At 54.3% G+C, this 21,345-nt stretch overlaps 1 protein-coding gene across 11 annotated transcripts in view; it reads right to left on the bottom strand.

Annotated features, from left to right (window-relative positions):
* Positions 1-21,287, bottom strand: part of MYO9B (myosin IXB) — a 108,995-nt gene extending 87,708 nt beyond the window's left edge. For 10 of the 11 annotated variants that reach the window (XM_043467226.1, XM_043467229.1, XM_043467227.1 and 7 more), the window contains exons 1-2: positions 21,157-21,287; positions 1,443-2,350 (exon numbers count right to left, since the gene is read on the bottom strand). In XM_043467226.1, the coding sequence (XP_043323161.1) occupies positions 1,443-2,294 (852 nt within the window). In that variant the 5' untranslated portion in view covers positions 2,295-2,350; positions 21,157-21,287. Of the gene's footprint in view, positions 1-1,442; positions 2,351-21,156 lie in introns of those variants that run through there. The other variant, XM_043467237.1, reaches the window with a different exon arrangement.
* Between the last annotated feature and the right edge of the window lie 58 nt (positions 21,288-21,345).

Below are 21,345 nucleotides of genomic sequence, written 5' to 3'. Positions count from 1 at the left end.
TTTCTGGGGTAGTGCAGCTACTCTGTATGAGCCTCATGGTGGACACGTGACCTTGTGCGTCTGTCCAAACTCGCAGCATGTGCAATGCTGAGTGGCTCCTAACGCACACCATGGACTGTAGCTAATAATACTGTGTCAGCATTGGCTCACCAGTAGTGAACAAATACACCAGGCCAACACAACACATTAATGACAAGGGGAAGTGTGTGCGTGTGTTGGGGGGTGGTGGGAGAATATGGCCACTCTCTGGACCACCTGTTCAGTATTTCTATAAATCTAAAACTGCTCAAAGACATAGCACGATTTGTTGCCTTTTTTCTGTAATGTCGGAAAAACTCGAACGAACTTTTGGATCAACCCAAAATGTTGCTATATTTAATAAAATTTAACTGTTTAAGGTTAAATTTTATACTCGAAATTATTTAATCATTGTAAAATCTTATTAAAAACAGAAAGAAAGAAAGCAGGGTCTCAGACTCCAGACCCAGAGGTGCACACCCCTGGGCGCCCATGTGGCCCTGGCTCTCACGTTCTGAGATGTGGCAGCATCTTGTCCGAAGACTCCAAGGGTGAGGGCCACCGGGACCACTTCCACTGCCCCTGTGTCCAGAGGCTCATCCACAGTGACACAGCCACGACTCCTGTGGTGTCTGGCTGATGGGGACACGGGAAGAGGAGCAGGAGGCTGGGGTGCCAGGTGGCCCCCTCCTCTGGTTGGTCCCCAGCCACCAGGCCTGCACTCGCCTCGCTGGCTTCTTTCTACCCCACAGCCCCACCCCCACCAGAAACACCCTGCCACAAACTATTCAGTTTGGACCCGCCACACTTTTCCTTCTGGGACCCAGCATGCGGAGTGCCACCCCTCCAGACATCAGGAGTACATTAAGAGGACACTGAGGCATCGATCAGGACTTGTTATTTCCTATATCTGAGGCTTTCACACCTGGGGCCTGGCTGACCCCGGGGGGATTCCTAGAGAGAAGAAAGGACCCTTCTACAAGCATGCCTTCCAAACACAAACCAACCACTTCAGAGCCCACACCGTCCCCCCTGCTACCTCTGTTATGATGTTTCCACCCTCCAGGCTGCTCTCCCCAGGCCCTGAATCACCCCAGGGGAGACCATTCAACTAGGCCAGTCCTTATGCCCCCAAACTCTGAAATTATTCACACCAGCAAATCCCAAGCCTGCTTGCCCTGACTCACTGGAGATTTTCCATGAAAACCACGACACAGACTCCTGCCTACACCCTCCCTTGGTTCTCGCTGCTTCCGATGGACCCTGGTGCCTACCCATGTGGCCCTGCCCAGGGCATGCTGAATCTCCTATTTCTGAGGAATCGTGACTGTAACTGCCGTCTCCATGGCCGCTGCCGCCCTGTATCTGAACGATCATGGAGTCTGCATGTGAAGGCCCCCTCCCACCGACCGGCCCCCACTCACCTCCAGCACGGGGCCAGCGCCGAGGATGGTCCTCTCGACACCGCTGGCGTAGCCCTTCTGGCTCAGGGCGGTGAGGCAGTGGATCAGGAAGTTGGTGCTCTGCGTCTTGCCCGAGCCGCTCTCGCCCGAGATGACGATGCACTGGTTGACGTGCTTCCGGAGCATGGCGTAGTAGGCCACGTCGGCCAGCGCGAACACGTGAGGCTCCAGCTTGCCCAGCTGCTGGTTCTCATACATCTTCACGTACTTCGGGTTGTAGATGGGGAGGAACTTGAAGGGGTTGACGGCTACGAGGATGCTGCCGGCGTACGTGTAGATCTTTTGCTGCAGGAAGCGGTGCCTGAGGTTCTTCAGGAGGTTCTCCTCCGTCAGCTCGGGGAGGTTGCACAGGTCGTCAAAGTCCGCCTGTGGCCGGGGCAGGAGGCCGCGCTCCACCAGGCGCCGCGTGGCCGTGGCCTGGGACGCCAGCTGCATGTGCAGGTACTTGATGGTGCCGTCGGGGTCGCGCTCCTGCAGCAGGAAGTAGTAGCCGTCCTCCCGCGGGTGCTCGTCGTGGGCCCGCCGCGGCCACAGCAGCACGCGGTGCACCGGCGAGTCGCTGGCATCCAGCACCCACTCCTCCCCGCCCGTCTCCTTGACCTCCACCAGCACGTAGCGCTTGCTGCCGTCCAGCTGCAGGCGGGCGACGGCGTCCTGGATGACGTCGGACGTGGTGCTGTCCTTGGTGGCCGGCACGCGGCAGGAGGCCAGCTGCGGGGCCTGGCTCTCGCTGGAGGCCAGCTGCGGGTAGATGTGCAGGTGGTAGGCCGCCTGCCCCCGGCGGCCGGCGCTGCCCGCCTCGTTCACACTCATCCTGCCGGCAGCCTGGCCTCAGCATGCCTCCCGGGCTCGGGGCGCACGTCCTGGAGCTGGAAGGGAGGGGGTGGCACCGTCAGAGGGGGTGGAGGGCGGGGGGGGGGGGGGCGGGCAGCACTGACATCCACCTCCGGACAGACAGCCTCAGGCCCATGGCCTGGATCCATGGGCTCTCCTGAAAAGCCAGAAAGGCCAAGGAGTCTCGCCTGTCCTTAAACGTGGCCCTGACTTCAGGTTCATGGCTCCCGCCAAGCAACATCACCAGGCGCCGCTCCCCGCCCCCAAATCAAACCCTTCCCCTGGAGTCTGTCCAGTTCCCAGGCCGCATTCCTCCCCACCAGCCCCTCAACCCTCAAGTCCAGCGGCCACAGTCATCTGTCAGCTCAGTCCTTCCTGGCCTCTCCTCTCTGACAAAACCTCCTCGGCAAGTTCCAAAGCAGACGAAGACTCGGCCCCACATGCCTTGGTTATGTCCCCCAAACACAAGAGGGGCAGAGAGAGGAAGGGTGGGATGAGCAAGACTGACCTTGCCCGGAAACTCGGGGACCTCGAAACCCCACTGAAGGGGATGAAGGGAGTGCCCCCCGCAAAACTTGCTCCAGAGAACTCTCCAGTGGACATTCACTTCTAGAACCCACAACTCAACTCCATTCCCATCGTGATGAGAACATCAGGCAGACCCAGATCGGAGGCCTCCTACAGGAGCTCCGGTCAATTCTCCCCAAGGCTGCGAAAGACTGAGGAGCTGCCCCAGCCAGAGGAAACTGGGGAGCTGTGATGACTGCATGTGCCAGGGTTGTCTGCACAGGGTCATGGCTGGAGAGAAGACAGGAGTGGAAGAACCGGCGACGTCTGAATACCGTCAGATGGTTGGTGGACAGCAGTGTGCTGCTGTTGGTTTCCTAGTCGGACAAACGTGCCCTGGTGGTGTGAGGTGTTCACATTCAGGCAGCGTGGGTGAGGGGTTCAGGGGACTCCCTGTTTGGTCTCTGCAACTTTTCTGGAAACCTAAAATGACTTCCTCGGTCGTCCAGTGGTTAAGAATCCACCTCGCAAGGAAGGGGATGCGGGTTCGATCCCTGGTCCAGGAACGAAGGTCCCACATGCAGCTAAGCCCACAGGCTCTGGAGCCCACGCGCCACAACAAAAGGTGTGCTTCAACTAAGACCTGACGTGGTCAGATACGTATTTTAAAGAATGACCCCAGCAGAAAAAGCCTATTTAGAAAAAAACACCTGCTCCTGAAGACATTTTGAGAGAAGAGAAAAGACAGTCAATGTTGGCAACAGCTCACTTTTGTATCTTGGAGTGAGAGGCAGAGACGCAGCATGGGTCACGTGGGGCTCGCTGTGTGCCATCCGAGTGTGGCTGCAGATACAAAGATGAACCAGACCTTGGCTCAAAGCCCAGTGGGAGATGCTGATATGCAAACAAATGTGAGAGGTTAGCAACCGTGAGCGTGAGAAACTACTGTCCCTGAGAGCCAGAGAAGGCTTTAGGGAAGTGGTACCATCTACGAGGGGCTCTAAAGGATGAAGAGGGATTCGTTCAACAGAAAGGCAAAGGAGGGAGGAGGGTGATAGGCCCACTGTCTATTTTTGTAAAAAAAAAAAAAAAAGAAAAAAGTTTCACTGGAATGAAGCTCTGCCCTTTCATGTACATACTGTCTACATCTGCCTTTGTTATAACAACATAACTATGACAGAGACTAGTAACCTTAAGGCCTGGAAAGCTGAACATACGTTTTCCCCAGTCCTTTGTAGAAACAGTAGGCTGACCTCTGCATGACTCAGCCCTGCGGACATGAGGGGCCACCAGAGGCTGTGATGATCTGGACTCTGGGAAACTGAGTCCCACAGTGTTGCTGGGAGGGCAGGTGACAGGTGAGGCTGAACAAACTAGACATAATGAAGCGGCCACAAGTAGGTAGGTAGGTAGTGGCAACCAGCAGGAAGGTTGGAGTAGACGGGAACATTTAATTTCCCAGACTTTCCCCCAAATTATTAAGGAACTTTGGTATATTTCCTTCCAGCTTAATATTCAACAGATGTTACACGTTTTAATAAAGCCTGAACTGCTCTTAATGGAATTTGTTGGTACAGATGAACATGTCTCCATGTCATGAAATATGCTCTGAAACATGGTTTCTGAGTTCCTGGACACACGACATTGTGTAGAACTCTGAGAATTTCCTTGGGGTCAGTTAACTCATGCAGAATTAGCAGATAAATGGATGTGCACATTGCTATGCATCTTTCCTCAAAATGCCACAGTATCCTGCAGAAAAATGATGAAACGATAGGAACACTTTGGCAGTTTCCTTAAAAGTTAATGTATGCCTAGCAGGTGACCCACTCCTAGAGATGGAACTGCTCCTAGGAGCTACTCCAGAGACACATAGCAGATGTTCATACACAACTGTGCATAAATGGTCTCACTGACATTGTCTCTAAAAGCCCCAGACTAGAGACAACCTGAATGCAGACAAACCGGTGAATGGATGAATGAACCGGCCACACGATGGGACACGACTCAGCTGTGAGAATGGACCAACCTCTGACCCGCACAACAGCACAGAACCACACAGAACAATCTTGGAATCTGAGTGCTGAGTGAAAGACCGAAGATGAAAAAGAATATACACAGACCCCAAAATTCCACTCCTAGGTATGAACCCCAAGGACTTAAAGACAGGTATCCAGATACTTGTACACATGCGTTCACAACAACCCTATTAGCCAAAAGGTGGAAAAAACCCAAATTTCCATCAGTTGATGAAAGAGTGGAATGGTCCTTGCTACAATGTGGATGAACCCTGAAACCATCACGCTGGATGAAAAAAGCCAGACCCACCAAAGGCTACGTGTTATAGGATCCATCTATTAGGAAATATCCAGAATGGGTAAATCCATAGAAATGGGCAAAACCACAGACTAGTGGTTGCCAGGGGCTGGGGAGCGAGGTGGGGGAAAGGTGAGAAACTGCTGATGGACGCACAGTTTCCTTTTGGGGTGATGGAAAAGTTCTGGAGCTACACAGAGGTGACGGCTGCATAACATTATGAACATGCTAAATATCAATGAATTGTTCACTTTAATGTTATATGAATGTTGTATGTTAATTTAATGTGATGTGAATTTCACCTCAATAAAAATTTCAAAGCAGTGTATATACATGATTGCATACTCCTGACCCTTGAACAACATGGGTTTGAACCCCGTGGGTCCACTTATATGCAGATCTTTTTCACTATATATGTACTTTGCATGTTTAGTCACTCAGTCGTGTCCGACTCTTTGTGAACCCATGGACTGTTGCCCACCAGGCTTCTCTGTCCATGGGATTTCCCAGGCAAGACCACTGGAGTGGGCTACCATGCCCTCCTCCAGGGGATCTTCCTGACTCAGGGATGGAACCTGCGTCTCCTGCATTGGCAGGTAGATTCTTTACCGCTGAGCCCCCTGGGAAGCACACGCACATTATGGACTTTAGTACGACACGACCTGTGGTTGGCTGAATCCCAGGGTGGAGTGCTGTGTGTAACTGTAAAGTGATACATGGATTTTGACTGCGTGTGTGTATGGAGGTCTGCATCCTTAAACCCCACATTGTTCAAGGGTCAACTGTACAGAAATTTTAGAAAATGCAAACTAATCTACAGACTGCTGACTGTTGGCTGCTTGAGGGAGGGTGACAGGGTGGGAGGACAAAGGAGCTGGGGAGACCTTTCGGGCAATGGATGTGCTCTTTATTTTGGCGGTAGTTGTGGGCTCTTGGGTGCTTGTGTGTGTCACAACTCATCCAATTACACACTTCAAATTAGTGCCATTTACAGTGTACAGGGTATAACTGTATAGCCAATAAGGCTGTTTAGGGACATCGTGGTGGTCTGGCAGCTAGGACTCCGAGCTCTCTACCCTGTGCCAGCCCCCCACCCCAATGCAGGGGGCCTGGGTTTGATCCCTGGTTGAGGAACTAGATCCCACATGGCGACTAAGACCTGGCCCAGCCAAATAATTAAATACAAAATAAATATTACAAAAAGCTGTTAATGTATGGCTGAACCCCTTTGCTGTTCACGTGAAACTATGGTAACATTGCTTGTTAATCGGCCATACGCCAGTATAAAATAAAAAGTTAGGAAAAAAAGCACTGTTTTTAAAAAAGTATGTGAAACTATGAAAGGGCTCAGTTCCCTAGGAATGCAACTTTTTGGAACTTCTTGCTTTCTTTCCAAAAGGCCCAATTCTTGAGCCCTGTCACCAAGCTCCTCGGATGCCACCGCAAGGAAAACGGCTCGGAATCTATGAGCTTGTCCACGTTCAGAGGTCTCGCCCGCTTGACTGTCCCCCAAAAACAATGAGAGCTGATCTCAGGATGTTCCTGGGCAGCACAAGGCTGTGGAAGGTGGCTATTTGTGCACTTCTGAGCCAGGTGAGACAGGTAAGAATGCAAATTGTAGATCTGCACCTTAATCACGGTCACGTGAATGCATGTGTGTGGTCGTGAACACACAATGAGCACGAATGTGAGCCTATCTGTGCAGACGCGGACACACAGGCATCAATACACACTCTCATACAGCCGCGTTCACACCTGCGCACACACAGAGACACAGGAGTATGAGCAGAGTTTCATCTGAAAACACCCACACTCACGTGAGTGTAGACACATGACCCAGGGCTTCAGGCAGAGCCTGCCCCTGTGACGCACACTTGTGGAAATGTGACTCACGTGCATCACACTTCCAGGGGATCGAGGAGGATGGGGCGAGGGCGGGGAGGGCTTTGGATGGTCTCAGGCCCAAGCAGCTTGGCTGCAAGTGACAGAAAGGTCACGTGGGTGCATCTGTTCTCTGCTCCCAGCAGACACCGGGCTGAGCGAGCAGCCACCAGGGCCCAATCATGTCATCTCACTCCTCCCAGGGCTTCTGTCACCTGGGCTGACAAGGGTCTGGATGATGCTTGGATAGTCTGAGGGCTGTGTGGCCCACATCCGCCAGGGCTGCCTGATCATCAGGCGCCACTGGAGCCCCACGGGGGACTTTTATTGCTCTGGGCCCCTGGCTGAGAGGCACAGGAGACCCCATGCTCAGAGACTGGAGGTCGTGGGGACAGTCACAGGCCCAGCTGATGTGCACCCCACCCCCAGGCCAGGAGGAAGTAGATAAGGCTTGCTCAAGGCGCCTGCTGACCGCTGGAGCTGCGGGGGGGAAGAGGCGGGCCAAAGAGAAGGGGTAGGGCAGGGCAGACACCAGCTGGGGCCCCTTGCAGGAGTCCCTGCAGGGCCCGCCTGATCCACCCCGAAGCAGCTGCCCCCCCAGGCCCCATCACATCTGCATCCTGGGAAAATTCCCCCTGCACCTGCCTGTGGGGCCCTCCCAGCACCCAACCAGCCTCACCTGAGCCCACACTCTCCTCGCAGAGGGGCTCCCTTCCCCCCTCCCAATGAAATAACTCCTTTGCCTGAAAAACCAGAGACACTAGTCAATTCTTCTCTAGCCCAGGGTCCAGTTCCGAGCTCCCTCCTCACTTCCACACAGCTTGAAGCCAGCCCTTCCTGCTCCTTCCCCCTCCTCGGTCTGCCAGCACCCCCCACCGCAACCCCTACTGTCCCCGCCTCCACACCTCCATCTGCCATCCCCCTACAGAGCTGAAACCACAGCTGCCCTCCCCAAAGATGCTACCAAGCTCCTGCCAGTCACGCCTTTCCTGGTCCTGCCCACTTGCTCGGCAGCCCCAGGGACCAGGTGGCACCTGGACCGACCCCTGGGGCCCATCCACTGCTCTATTCCCCCTTCAGTGGCTAAGCTCCTGCCCAGGGCCGCCCACCCCACCTCTTGCCCCAAACACTGGAGGGTGTTTGCTCCCTGCTCCTCCCACTGACCACATCCTGTCTGCTGTCCCCAGAACAGCTTCTCTTTTCACCAGGAGGTCAGAAGGACCCCTGAGGGACCCCTGCCTCCATCCCCCGGGCCACTGCAGGGGAGCCCCTTGCAATACTGGTCTAGATGTGAGTGTCCCAGTACAGAGCTCCTTGGGGCCTCCCTCCGGCCAGCCCTCCTCTCCTGGCCATCAACCCCCATGCAGCAGAACCCCTCTTCGGTAGGTTGGCGGCCGTCAGGAAGCAGTTCCTGGACGTGCTCTGGCTACGTCTCATTCAGCCAGGCCCAGGCTCACAGGGCAGACTTTGCAGGGCCCCATCAGTCATGGAAAAGCTGCCTGAAGCCCCCAACCCACAGTGGGAAGTCTAGTTCCCACAGCCTGGGCTACAAGCCCAAGAAGCACTGACCAGGCCACTGCCAGGGGCTGGCATCGCGCCCTCCGCTCCTCTCAGACATAGGCAGGCTCCACCCCGCTGCTTCCTTCCAGCGCCATCCGTGTCCCCTGTCCGCATTCTTGGGCTGGGATGTCCCTCAGACCCCTCCAGCAGACTCTAGGAAGCTCTGCTCCCAATGCAGTGTACCCTCGTAGATCCAGAACCCCCAATTCTCTAGGTGGTACCATTTTAACCTGAACACTTGGCTCATCTGATCCCCTTTACAGTCTCACTTTGAAGGCCCCTGACTCCCTCTTCCCAAGTGACTTCCGGAGAGGCCCGCCCCCCTCAAGAGATAGGTCGGCCTGGAGCAGCCTCACTGGCATCGAGGATTAATATTTTTCTCAACCTGTGGCTATCTGTGGGCACAACAGAGTGTTTTGTCACATTTAATCCTCTGTCAGGCTGGGTTTTTGGAGAATTAAGTGTATTCAGTAACGATTTTTCTGTTTCTGGAAGCTGTTTAATGTCGGTCGCCCATTTTTCCCCCACTGAACCATGCCTACCCAGCTTACTGTTCTGGAGAAGCTCTTTGTATAGCAAGAGTATGACGTCTTCACGATGTCTGATGAACTTAATTCATGCCAATTTACTTTAAAAAAAAATTTATGTTTTATCTGTGCTGGGTCTTCACTGCAGTGCAGGCTCTTCTCTGCTCTCTAGTTGCGGTGCACGGGCTTCTCACTGCGGTGGTTTCTCTGGTTGTGGAGCAGGGCTCCGGGGCAAGTGGGCTCAGCAGTTGCGGCTTCTGGGCTCTAGACTGCAGACTCGATAGCCGTGGTGCACGGGCTTAGCTGCTCCACGGCATGTGGGATCTTCCTGGACCAGGGATCGAACCCGTGTCTTCTGCACTGGCAGGCGGATTCTTTATCGCTGACCCACCAGGGAAGCACATACCAATTTACTTCTGTGTATGCTGTTTTTTGATCCAGATACCACATTTTCTGAGCAGACACATCTGTGGGTCGTTTCTTCCATGATGTCGGCAGCCTACTCTTCTCCCAGATTTGATGAGCGTGGAACCACATGCTGTCTTCCTCTACCTCCCTGGACTTACTTGCCACATTTAAGTCTTTATTCATCTGGAAGTTATACTGGAGGGTGTGACAATTTCCTAGGGCTACTCTAACCAAGGACTGTAAACCAGGTGGCTTAAACCAAGAAAGATGTATTGTCTTGCCTTTCTGAATGAGCCTTAAAATCAAGGCGTGGGCAGCGCTGGCTCCTTCTGGAGATCCTGAGGGAGAAACCTTCCTGTGTCTCTGGCTTCTGGCGACCCTCGCCCCTCCTTGGCTGGTAGGTGCATCACTCTGATTTCTTCGGAGGCCTTCTCTGTCTCTGGATCCTCCCCTCTTCTTATGAAGATGTCAGATACTGGATTCAGGATGCAGCCACCGCGAGATCTTTAATTACATCCACCAAGACCTTATTATTATTATTTTTTTAATATTTATTTGTCTATTCACTTTTGGCTGCATCGGGCCTCAGTTGCGGCATGCAGGATCTTCACTGTGGCACGCGAGACCTTTCGTTGCAGTGCGTGGGCTTCTCCCTAGTCGTGGCTTGAGCTCCAGAGCATGGAGTGGCTCAGTAGCTGAGGCACTTGGGCTCAGCTGCCCCGCGGCATGTGGGATTTCAGTTACCCAACCAGGGATCAAACCTGTGTTCTCTGCATTGGAAGGCGGATTCTTAACCAACGGGCCACCAGGGGAGTCCTAACACCTGATTTTTAATCAAAGTCACATTCCAAGGTTCTAGGTGGGACATGAATTTAGGGGGACACCAACAACCCAGTACGGTGTGGGAGGTGAAAGGAGGATCCAGACGAGCTTCAAAGAATGAAACAAGTGTTTTCCTGCTTTTTCTTAAAGAATCTGTCTCTCCCCTGACCAGGGCACTTCTTTGTTAAAGAAGATAAGTGAACTTACGTTACACACGCGTGGGTCTGCCCCCGGGCTGTTGATAGCTGCGTGGTGCCATGCTGTGATGACCACAGCTTTGGGAGATGTCCTTAAGCAGGGGACATCAGCTCACTGAGGCACTCAGCTGAGTTCTCTGGCTTCTAAGCATGCCTTCCACACAGAGTCTAAACACAGCCTGAGACCTGGAAGCCAATCACACTGTAGCTTAAGGTCTTGTCCCAAGTTCATGTGAAACCTGCACCCCAGGAAGCCCCAGACTGTGTCTGGAATGAAAGGAAGCAAGTCTGGGGCTGAGGAACTGGGGGCCCCAGGTCCCCAGGAGGGATAGCTCAGCAAAGTAGCAACTGTACACTGTGGCTCTGTGTCGGGCATGGCAGGTCCCTAAAACCTATGTCTGTCTTTGATTCAAACCACCGCTCCCAATGCCCCCAAGTTAAAAGCCTGTTCTGCCTTCTGACCAAAGCTCATGGAAGCGCACGCAGTGTGAACAGGAAGGAAAACCCATCCCTGAACTGAGAGGATCTATCTACCTGGAACACGGCAGACAATTATGTGCTCATCACTAAATCTAAGTCACACTGCAGACTCTAACATTCCTGATGAAAGAGCCAAAGGTGGACTTGAAATGCCTATTGAAGGACGAGTGGAGGGACTCCCCTGGTGGCCCAGTGGTTGAGAAACCTCCTACTATGCAGGGGACATGGGTTCGAGCCCTGGTTCGGGAAGATCCCACATGCAGTGTAGCAACTCAGGCCGTGCGCCAAAATTACTGAGCCTGCACTCTAGCGTCTGCAAGCTACAATTACTGAGCCTGTGTGCCACAATTACTGAAGCTCACGTGCCTAGAGGCCATGCCCTGCAACAAGAGAAGCCACCGCAAGGAGAAGCCCTTGCACTGCAACAAAGAGTAGCTCTTGCTTGCTGCAACTAGAGAAAGCCCGTGGGCAGCAATGAAGATCCGGTAGAGTCGAAAATATAAAACTTGAATTAAATTAAAAAAAAAAGGATAAGTGGATAAACAAAATGTAGTCCAATCACCCAGTGGAATATTATGCAGCCATAAAAAGGAATGACACTCTAAGACAAACTACAAGGTGGACAAACCTCCAAAACATCATGCTGAGTCAAAGAAGCCAGATACCAAGGATGATCCCATTGATAATGAAATGTCCAGAACAGGCAAATCCATAGAGACAGAAGGCAGATGAGTGGTTGCAGGAGGCTGGGGAAGAGGGGATCGGGACTGACTGCTGATGGGCATCAGGTTTACTTTAGGGGTGATGGAAATGTTCTGGAACTCGACACAGGTGGTGGCTGCAGAACACTGGGAATTCACTCCCTCTTAACTAACAGCCAGTCTTCGGGGCACAATAACAAGAATTCCCGCCGAAACGTCTGAATGGTGAAAAATGAAAAGGCTTTGGCAAACACCGTACCAGCGTCCCTTCCATGCTCTGAGGAGATGCGAGCCTCAGTTCAGGGCCTTTCTCAGAGAAAGGAGGTGCCGGGAAGAGGAGGAGGCGACCCAAAGTCCAGCCCTGGGGGCCAGTGACAAATGTGAAAGAGCTGCTCTTTCTAGTCCGGCCGAGGCCTCGTGCATGAAAAAGCCCAGATTCTGCCGATCGGCTTGGCGAAAGATTCGGAATTGACTGGAAAATGAGGCGGATGGGGGCCTCTAGAAAGTGTAGCTTAGCTGCTTCGTTTATATAAGGCCATAATTTGAAGCCACATGTTTACTGGATGAAATCATCCTCAAGCTAAAAGGAGGAGGCCAGGGTTACAGCAGCATCAGTTAGGATGCTGTTTTGGAGGCAGCGAGTTTCCACTTTTCCAGGCGTGTTTCCTTGAGCCTGCTGGGATTTTTTTTTAAGGAAACGATGACATGAAGTTATTGGTAAGATGGACCTGCTGAGAAACAGCTACAAAAGAAATATGTTTCTCACTCTTGGTGGCTGAGAGTTGTAAGACAAATTAGGGCTTAAGTTAGGGGTGGGGGAATGTGGCCACAGGCCATGGAGCCCCCAGAAGCTGGAAGGGGCAAGGAAGGGTCCTCCACCCCCCGCCCCGGGGTCTCTGCAGACAGTCACGGACCTGCTGATGCTCCAGTTTTGGACTTCTGGCCTCCAGAACTTCAAGGGAATCAATTTCTATCATTTAAGCCATGCAAGCTTGTGGTGCCAATTTACAGAAGCCCCAGGACATGGGTCCAGGGTGTTGTGCGCACAGGGTGCTGAGTCTCCAAGAGAGGCCGTGATCAGGAAGGGCCACCACCTCTCTGCTGCTTAATTAAAAACCCCCAGAGAAGCCCCTCTCAAACACCCTCTCGTGACTGACCCTTTCTCTCTTAACTCATCCCTTGGCCTTCCAGACTGGCCCAACCAGTCTGAGTCCTAGAAAAAGCTCTTTCTCCCAGGCCCATGCTGGGGCAACCTGGTCCATGCATCTCTCCCCGAGGCCGATCCTTCTCGGAGCCTGCTGCTACATCCCCAAAGAGGATGTCTTCTTTCAAAATCCATCCAGTCACCAAGTGTCTCTCTGCTGCCCACCCCGCCAGGCTGGGCCAGGCAGCTGGTAAAATAGGGAGTGAGAATGTGGTGATGACGTCTGGCCTTCAGGCAACCTGACAGACCAACCCACTAGTGAAGAGGCTTTTCCAACAGTAACGGTGCTTCCGGAAAGAAAAAGCGCAGTGTGTGCAAGCAGCAGCTCTCAGCCGTGGGGCGGGTGAGGGGGTGATCCTGCCCCACCCCACGGGACACTTGGCAAAGGCTGGAGACATTTTTGGTTGTCACCACTGGGGGGGAGGGGAGAGACTTCTGGCATCTGGTGGGTGGAGACCTGGGACGCTGCTCAACACCCTGCAACCCGCGGGACGTCCCCCACAGCAGAGAGTGATCTGGTCCTGGATGTCGGCGGTGCCGCCACGGGGATGGAAACTGACCAGAGCCGGGTGGTCACTTTGGACCAGCCGGGGGGCGGCGCAGGGGAGTGCGCAGAGGAGACAGCTGCCTAGGCCTGCACAGTGCGAGGGGATGGATGGGCTGAGCGTGGCGATGGCAGCCGAGGCGAGGGCGGTGAGCTCCAAGGGCAGGGGCAGCCCGGGCTGGCCTCCGAACAAGGGGACCAGTGTGGCTGGCAGGGCCGAGGCTGGAGGGGGAGGGGCCGGGGTCAGGAAGGTCAAATCCCACAGGGCCTTGTGAATGTGGGAAGGAGTCTAGATTTTCCTGCAAGGCTGATAGGGAGCCCTGGGGGGTTGGAGGCAGAAAGGACGAAGACACAGGGACACATCAGGAAAGGATCAGCCAGACCTAGCGTGGCAGGCAGACCGGGGGGGAGGGGGGAGGGGTACTGGGCAGTCCCTGCAGGTGTGACAGGTCAGGGGGACTGAGGGTGGCCTGGGTTAGGTCCATGGGTCAGGTGGGTTCTGATTACAAGGGCAAGGCAGATCTGCAAGGCCCTGTCGGGGGCTGGCATCTGGGTCCTTCCCTGTAGACCAGTGGGCTGGCAAAGACTCAGGAAGTCTTCTGGGAAGAGGGTCTGGGCAGGCAGAGGGGGGCCCTTTGCGACCCCTACCCTCCAATCACACAGTGCATCTGTCATTGCGCCCAAATGGAAAGCCACCTTGAGAACCTAATACGGGCAGAGCTGCGGTGCCGACACACAAAGGCCCTGCCTGAGGCCAGGCCGAGCAGCCCCCAGAGAACAAGGGAACCCCGCTTGGTTTTTACAGGCAGTTCAGACCCGGCGTCCCTGGTGGCTCAGAGGGTAAAGAATCTGCCTGCAATGCAGGAATCCGAGGTTCGAACCCTGGGTCAGGCAGAGCTCCTGGAGGAGGGCATGGCAACCCACTCCAGTATTCTTGCCTGGAGAATCCCACAGAGAGAGGAGCCTGGTGGGCTACAGTCCACGGGATCGCAGAGTTGGACACAACTGGGCAACTAACACCTTTTTTCCCTTTTGCAGACCCTCAGGGTAGGGCTCTGGGGGTTGCAGTGCTAGCTCCGCCATGGTGGGGAGTGGGGGGCGTGACTCTCCTCCGAGGGGACACCTGACATGTATGGAGACAGCTCTGGTTGTCACAACTGGGAGGGGGTGCTACTCACAACTGGTGGGTGGAGGCTGGGGACACTGCTCAACACGGTGATGGGCAAGAAGGTCCCACCACAGACTACGATCCAGCCCCGGTCAGCACCAATGCCAAGGATGAGAAAAGATGCTTTGAATAAATCAGAAAACAAAAGTTTGCACACTTTAGGGTCTCTCCAGGGCCTCAAAGGCATGAAAGATGCTGGTGTGATTCCAAGTCCGTGTTCACCTGACCACACAAGACAGAGAAGGAGGGAGCGAGAGAGAGCCGGCCTGGTGGGGTAACTGCCCGAGCTGCTGGCGCCTAGAGTCACCCGTCCCTGTTCAAGTCACTCTTTCCACTTTCAGACACGTGTTCCTTAGCCTCCCCATCTTCATCCTCTCCTCTTCCTGCTAATCCAGGGGGCAGACTCCCTGGGGACCACCAGGAGGAAAGGGACCAGCTCCCTGAGGGTCTATGGGGCAGGCTACTATGCTCTTAACATCGTGTGCCACCTGTTTTTGTGTGCATCATGTGGCATGCCAGAAAATGGTTTCCCAACCAGGGACTGAACTCGCGCCCCTTGCATTAGAAGTGGGGGATCGTCGCCACTGGGCGACCTGGGAAGTCCTGTGTGTCACTGGTCTGATAAACAGCATTTCCACATGACAGCCAAGGACTCTGGCCATCTTCCCAAGCAGTGGCCTCGGACCCTGGCACACTCGCCAGGAAATGAAAGCCCCTGGGTGCACCCATGGGATCTGAGATGCAAAAATCTCCAAGTGTTCTCCGCTCGGCTACCCAGGTTCTGTCTACCCTTGCATGGGATGGAGATGCTCTGAGAGATGAGTGGGAAGATCCTGGCAAAGCCCTCATGGGTCCTGATGCTGATGCTGTGTTCACCCCATTTGCGAGGAAGCAGCAGCAGCAGCGGCCTTGGAGGAGATGACCATACCAGAGCTCCACGTCTTCCTCTTCATCAGCCACTTCAGGCCAGGCCCAGGTTCCAAGTCTGCCCAGTGCCAGGCACTTCACAGCCCTCACCAGGCTGGGAATCTGACTTCAGTGGGCATGACTGCCGGCCGGACACCTGTGCTTGGGCAGAGAGACCAGGGCTACTCCTGTTGCTCGGTACACCTGAGATCGCCAAATCTGGTCCAGGCTTGGCGACATTTCTTGTGGAATGATTTTCAAGTCTTTCAGAAACTTCTTTTGTCTCATCACCTGTGGAAGCAGCTGGCCTCAAAGTCACTTTGTTCCATGAATGGAGTTGATTCTGGACTCCCCCTCTTGATTCTGGCAAAACTGAGGACAGGGACCCCCATATACCTCAGCTATAAACCTTGGCTAGCCCCTGGGTGGGCACACACTGTCTCCCAGGTCTGGCTCTAAACACATCCCTGATAAAGTCCCACACGCTCTGCTCCCCCTGAGTCATGTTCTTGCCTCTCTGTAGTCACTCCAAGTATAAGGACATGTGCAAGAGCTGGAAAATTCCCTAAGAGGGCACTTCCAAAGGTGACGTGGCCAACCTGCCCATCTCCCCTACAATGTTTATTTCAGTGAATGAGACAAAACTGAATGAACTTTTCTCTGTCTGGATGATTATCTATCAAAAATTCCCTTATTAAATGAAATTTCCCTTACTAAATTAATTTCACAAAAAATGAAACATCTCCTACCCAGTGTCCTGAACTGTGTCCCCTGCCAACCCTCTGCTGGCCCCCACAGGGTTTCCCTGGTGGCTCAGAGGTAAAGAACCTGCCTGTAATGCAGGAGACTTGGGTTCGAATCCTGGGTTGGGAAGATCCCTGGAAGAGGAAATGGCAACCCACTCCAGTACTCCTGCTGGGAAAATCCCATGGACAGAGGAGCCTGGATGGGTGCACTCCATGTGGTCACAAAGAGTCAGACACCACTGAGCATGCACCTGCCCCCCACAATTCACTGTATCGAAGTCCTACTGTTTCAAGGATCTCAGAATGTGTCTGTACTTGGAGACAGGGCTTTTAAAGAGGTGACTGAGTTAAAATGAGGTCACTAGGATGGGCACTGATCCGAAGGGGCAACTGGACATGGACTCGCACAGATGCGGTGAAGACTCAGAGAAAAGACGGCGATTGACAGGCTGAGGAGACAGGCCTGCGTGCATCCTTCGCTCGTGGCCCCTGGAAGGACCCAACCTTGCTCACACCTTGATCTGGACTTCTGGCCCCCAGATCCACAAGACAATACGCTTCTGTTGCTTAAGCTACCCAGCTGTAGTACTTTGCTACGGTGGCCCCAGGAAACCCTCACAGCCGGCAGTGACAGTCATGAAACACTCGGAGCTGGCTTCCCTCTTACACACACAACCTCAAGAAACAGGGCAGAGCTGGGATGTAAACGAATGAGTCAGACCAGGGCAGCTTATTCATTGCTCCGACTAAGCCACAGGCTGAACCCTTGAATCACTACTTTATTTATCATCAGGACTCAGGCTCAGAGTCTCGACAAGGAAATGAGTAGAACCCAAACTCATCGGCTGCATTTTTGAGACGTGCCTAATCTCTGGAGCCCTTTGGGGGCCAAAATGAAACAGGCAACGAGGTGAAGTGGGGGTCTCTGAGCTGCAGCCGGCAGCAGGCTGGCTTGCTGGGGGCCCCGGCCGCGCTCAGACAGAGCCCTTTGTTCTGTTCCTCCGTCTCCGGGACGAGGGCAGAGAGAAGGGCCTGTCTTGCTTGGCGGGGAGGCCGAGCAGGGGCTGCCTGGCACAGTTGATTGGGGATGCTGGCCGCACAAAGGGCCGGTGGATGGGGGCTGGGGGGAGGGCGGCCTTCAGAAGGGGTCGGATGGCCCCAGAATGTGCCCTTTCTGCCCCCGGAGTTAAAGCAGCAGTGTCAAGGTCGGGGAGCAAGCAGAGGAGGATGCACAGAGAGCAAAAGTTAGACAGCCTGTGCTTGAGGATGGACCTGTGTCTGGAGCCAGGAGGGCAAACGGGAGAAGATAATGTGGCTTCGAGAGCCACAGTGATCTGGGACTGCCTCCAAAGGAGCTCTTTGAGAAGAGAATCGAATACCTCTAATCTCGGAAGAAAAGCAACCATTTGTTCTGAGACAAGGACGGTGCCTGCAGAAATCCAGGTCAGTGGGAAGACAAAGAGAAAGACAATGGCATTTGCTGTGCCAGCGAATGACGAGTGCTCCGGCTCACCTCCTCTTCCTCCTCCGTGCAACATTCTCAGGGCACGTTCCCTAACTCCCCCTTGGTCCATTCCCAGTGGTGTCTCCTTTTTATCAGGACTCCAGATTAAGAACTGAGTGGACGGCAGAATTCAGTTGCTGGCCTCTTTTCCCCACGCCTGCTCTTGGCAGCAATTTGCTGGGAGTCCAACAAACACCAAAGAGTCACTGAGGTGATGGTAGGCCTGGTGGCAGGAACCAGCTTTTACTAGAGACTTCTTGTCCCTGGGGGGACACACAAACCATGTCTGGAGACACTTCTGGTTGTCACGACTTGAGGTGGGTATGGACTACTGGCATCTTGTGTGTGAAGGCTAGGGCTGCTGCTCCACATCCTAGAAGGCCCAGGGTGGCCCCCACAGCAACAGATGACCTGGCCCCAGATGTCAATGGTGTTGCAGTCGAGACACTGTTCCAATAATTTGGTCTTTAGCAAACTGAGCTTTCTAATCCTGGAAAGCACAGAGAGCCATCTCTGAAGTCATCACCTTCCTGAACCTCAGTTTATAGCCTCACTCTATCTAGTAAACGGGAACCACAGTCTCCCTGCTGATGCCTGGCAGAGTAAGAGAACTGGGTATGAAAGTGCCTATCACAGCAGATGTTCAATGAAGAGCCACACAGGGACATACTTATGTGGTTCCCTCTTCCGGCTTGGTTCAACACCTCCATATCTTTCAAGGCTTGGCTTGCGGCCAGCCACCTCTTCCGAGGAAAGCTACTGGAATCCCCCATGCCCTGAAGCTTGAGCTGGTCATTCCTGATTCTGTCCCCACAACTTCTTGTGTCATCTCTGCTACTGAACTGACCAGTTACTGTGAACTCCATCATGCCTGTGGGGGAGGGTGGCCCACTAGAATGTCCCTCCATCAGGGCGTGAGGGCCCATCCTCATCCCTGGCACTCAGTCCACAGCGTCTGACACAGTCAGCCCTTGCTTTACTAAACTCTGGACCCACCCAAGGCACACAACTTCAGGAAGACAAGGAATGGGAATCAGTACGTTAACAAGCCCCCCTCCCCTGGGGATCCTACAGTGAAACAGAAAAGGGAGATTCCCAAGTCCCCACCTGCTTCTCTGAGTCACAGGCCTGGACTCAACAGAGGGTCTCACCCAGGGATTTTCAGCCAGAAGGATGCAGCTGAAACCCTGGGAACAGGTATGACGTGTAAAAGCACGTTTGGCACTGCAATTTTCTACATGGACGATAAGGGAGTGGTATAATAATCATTTTGAGATATAAACTGTAGGATGGAAAAGAAGGATTATTGCAGTGGGGATTCATCTGTCAAGGGCTGCATAAAATTAGAGGAGGCTGCATGCTGGAGAAGCCAAGGTTTGGGTTTCCAAGTTGAGAAACACTGACTAGGCCAATCCACTCATTTTGCAGGTGGAGAAAGACAAAGAGATTTGATTGGAGGTTAGGACCCCCAACACAGGACCCTCCATGAGAATGTGCCTGGCCACACTCCTCGTACAGGAAGGAGACAATAGCAGGACTTTGGAACCAGAAGATTCTGGTCCAGTTCATGAAGGGAGAGGGTGAGGGCAGGGGGGACGGGGCGGTGGGGTGGCGGGGGAGTCCCGGCCAGGGCAAGTCCAAACGCAAAACCTGCAGGAGGCATGACTGTGGGCTCTAATCATGTGTTCTGGGGAAACAAGGCTGAGAGTCTTGCTTACAAAGGTTCCCTAAGCGCCAGAACATTTTGGAAGTGAACGGGGTGGTTATCTTTCCATGGCCTTCTTCACATTCAAGCTATCCAGACTCCTGTCCTGAACATGCTCTAAATCCAGGCTCTCTAGCCCTTCTAGCAGATTCCAGACAAGGATCCCCAGGGCTGGGAAAGAAAAGAAATTAATGCTGATCAAAACCATTTAGTGCAGGGACTTCCCTGGGGGCCAGTGCTTGGGACTCTGAGCTCCCGATGCAGGGGACCTGGGTTCAATCTCTGGTTGGGGAACGAAGATGCCACATGCTGTGTGATGCAGTCAGATTAAAAAAAAAAACCAAACTGTTTAGTGCAAGGCCCTTGCCAGAGCCAGGCCCATCAGACAACTTTTCCAGCTGGCCATGTCACCTTCCATGCTCCCGGATGCCTTGAGAGCCTGGGGACTCCAAGACCAGGACATACCTCAGGGAGGTAGGAGCTGGTACCCTTCAACTGTAAGGCACAATGTCCCCCAGCAGCTCCCACCTCAGACAGAGGTGTGGGAGAGGCTTTCCCTTAAAGATTGCTGGTCTACAGAGCGCCCACCAGAGGCTGCGCCTGTCCTGGGTTGAGCTCTCGGCTGCTGGGGAACAGATTTCCTGTATGTCATTTTACCCATTTAAGTCCAAGGATGCAACTGGGAGGAGATGGTGACAGCCTAGCACACGTGGGTGTGTGCACACCCACCCCCCCGCCTCTGAAACCCAGTTCCGGCCCCAAAGCGGGGGCCCAGGAGCTCCTTCCTTGCTCGCTAGAATCCCCAGGCTCCAGCCAGTCCAGTCTTAGAAGGAGTGTGCTGGGTTTTCAAGTTCTGAATATCGCTCAGAAGGCGCTGGGACTAGCCTGGGTCACCCAGCAGTTGGCGGGTGATGCCAGTAATAAGCTGAATCAAGAGGGGAAGACGCGTCCCCTCCCCAAATCTCCATGGGGTGCACGCCAACATCTGAACCGGGCCACTCTAGTCCTGTCCTCCCCCTCCTCCCCTGTCTCTCCCTGAACCAGACCTCAGTTTTCGCCATGGCTTCTACCCCTTTTCTGCCTCCTCTCCCATCCCCCATTTCCCCTCGTACCGGCGGCCACCGCACCAGTGGGTCCAGAGCACCTCACATTGAGCACCCAGTGAGTCGCAGGCGCTGCCCTCCCTCAGGCACCATCCGCCTACCTCTTCACCGTAAGCAGACGCCCCCAGGCCGTCCTACACCTCTTCCTCCCAACGCACCCCGGCTGTTCCCCCACCGGCCTCGCTCCTCTCAACCCCCAGCCTGGGCCTCTCAACCCCGCCTCCTTGCCGTTCTCTCTCCCAGCCCCGTTTCCTGCGACCCCCCAACTACCACTTAAGCCACGTCCTCTTCAGAGAAGCTGATCAAAGCCACAAGATCTGCCCTCACACCCGCCCAAAAACTCCCTCACCAGGCCCATTACATCAACTTTCTCCTTTAACGTCCTGTTCCCATTCCGCCTCCTGCAAACTCTCCAAGACCCTCAAGATCGTTCCCGCCCCCACGACCCCAGCCTTCGCGAGACCCCTCCCCACTAACCCTTAGTCCCGTCTTTCTCGGGAAGGCAGCCCGCCGGTGCGAGCTTCGAGATAGAATATTGAACCCGCGGCCGCCAGGCACTCACCTGGGCCTCGGCCGCCGCGCGCCGCCGGTCCCGGGCCAGGTCCCCGCCCGGCCGCCAGCCCGCTGCTAGTCTGGCCGCTCCGCCCCGCCGCGCCCGCGGCTCCCCCGCGCGCTCCGGCTTCCGGGTTCCGGAGGGGCGGGCCCGGGGGGGCGTGACGCAAAAGCGCCAGGGGGCGGAGGGCCACGAATC

Source organism: Cervus canadensis, chromosome 4 (genome assembly GCF_019320065.1).
Source record: "Cervus canadensis isolate Bull #8, Minnesota chromosome 4, ASM1932006v1, whole genome shotgun sequence".
In the NCBI taxonomy this organism is placed as follows: Eukaryota; Metazoa; Chordata; class Mammalia; order Artiodactyla; family Cervidae; genus Cervus; species Cervus canadensis.
Note: the sequence above shows the minus strand (reverse complement) of the source record. Positions and strands in the feature narration are given on the sequence as shown.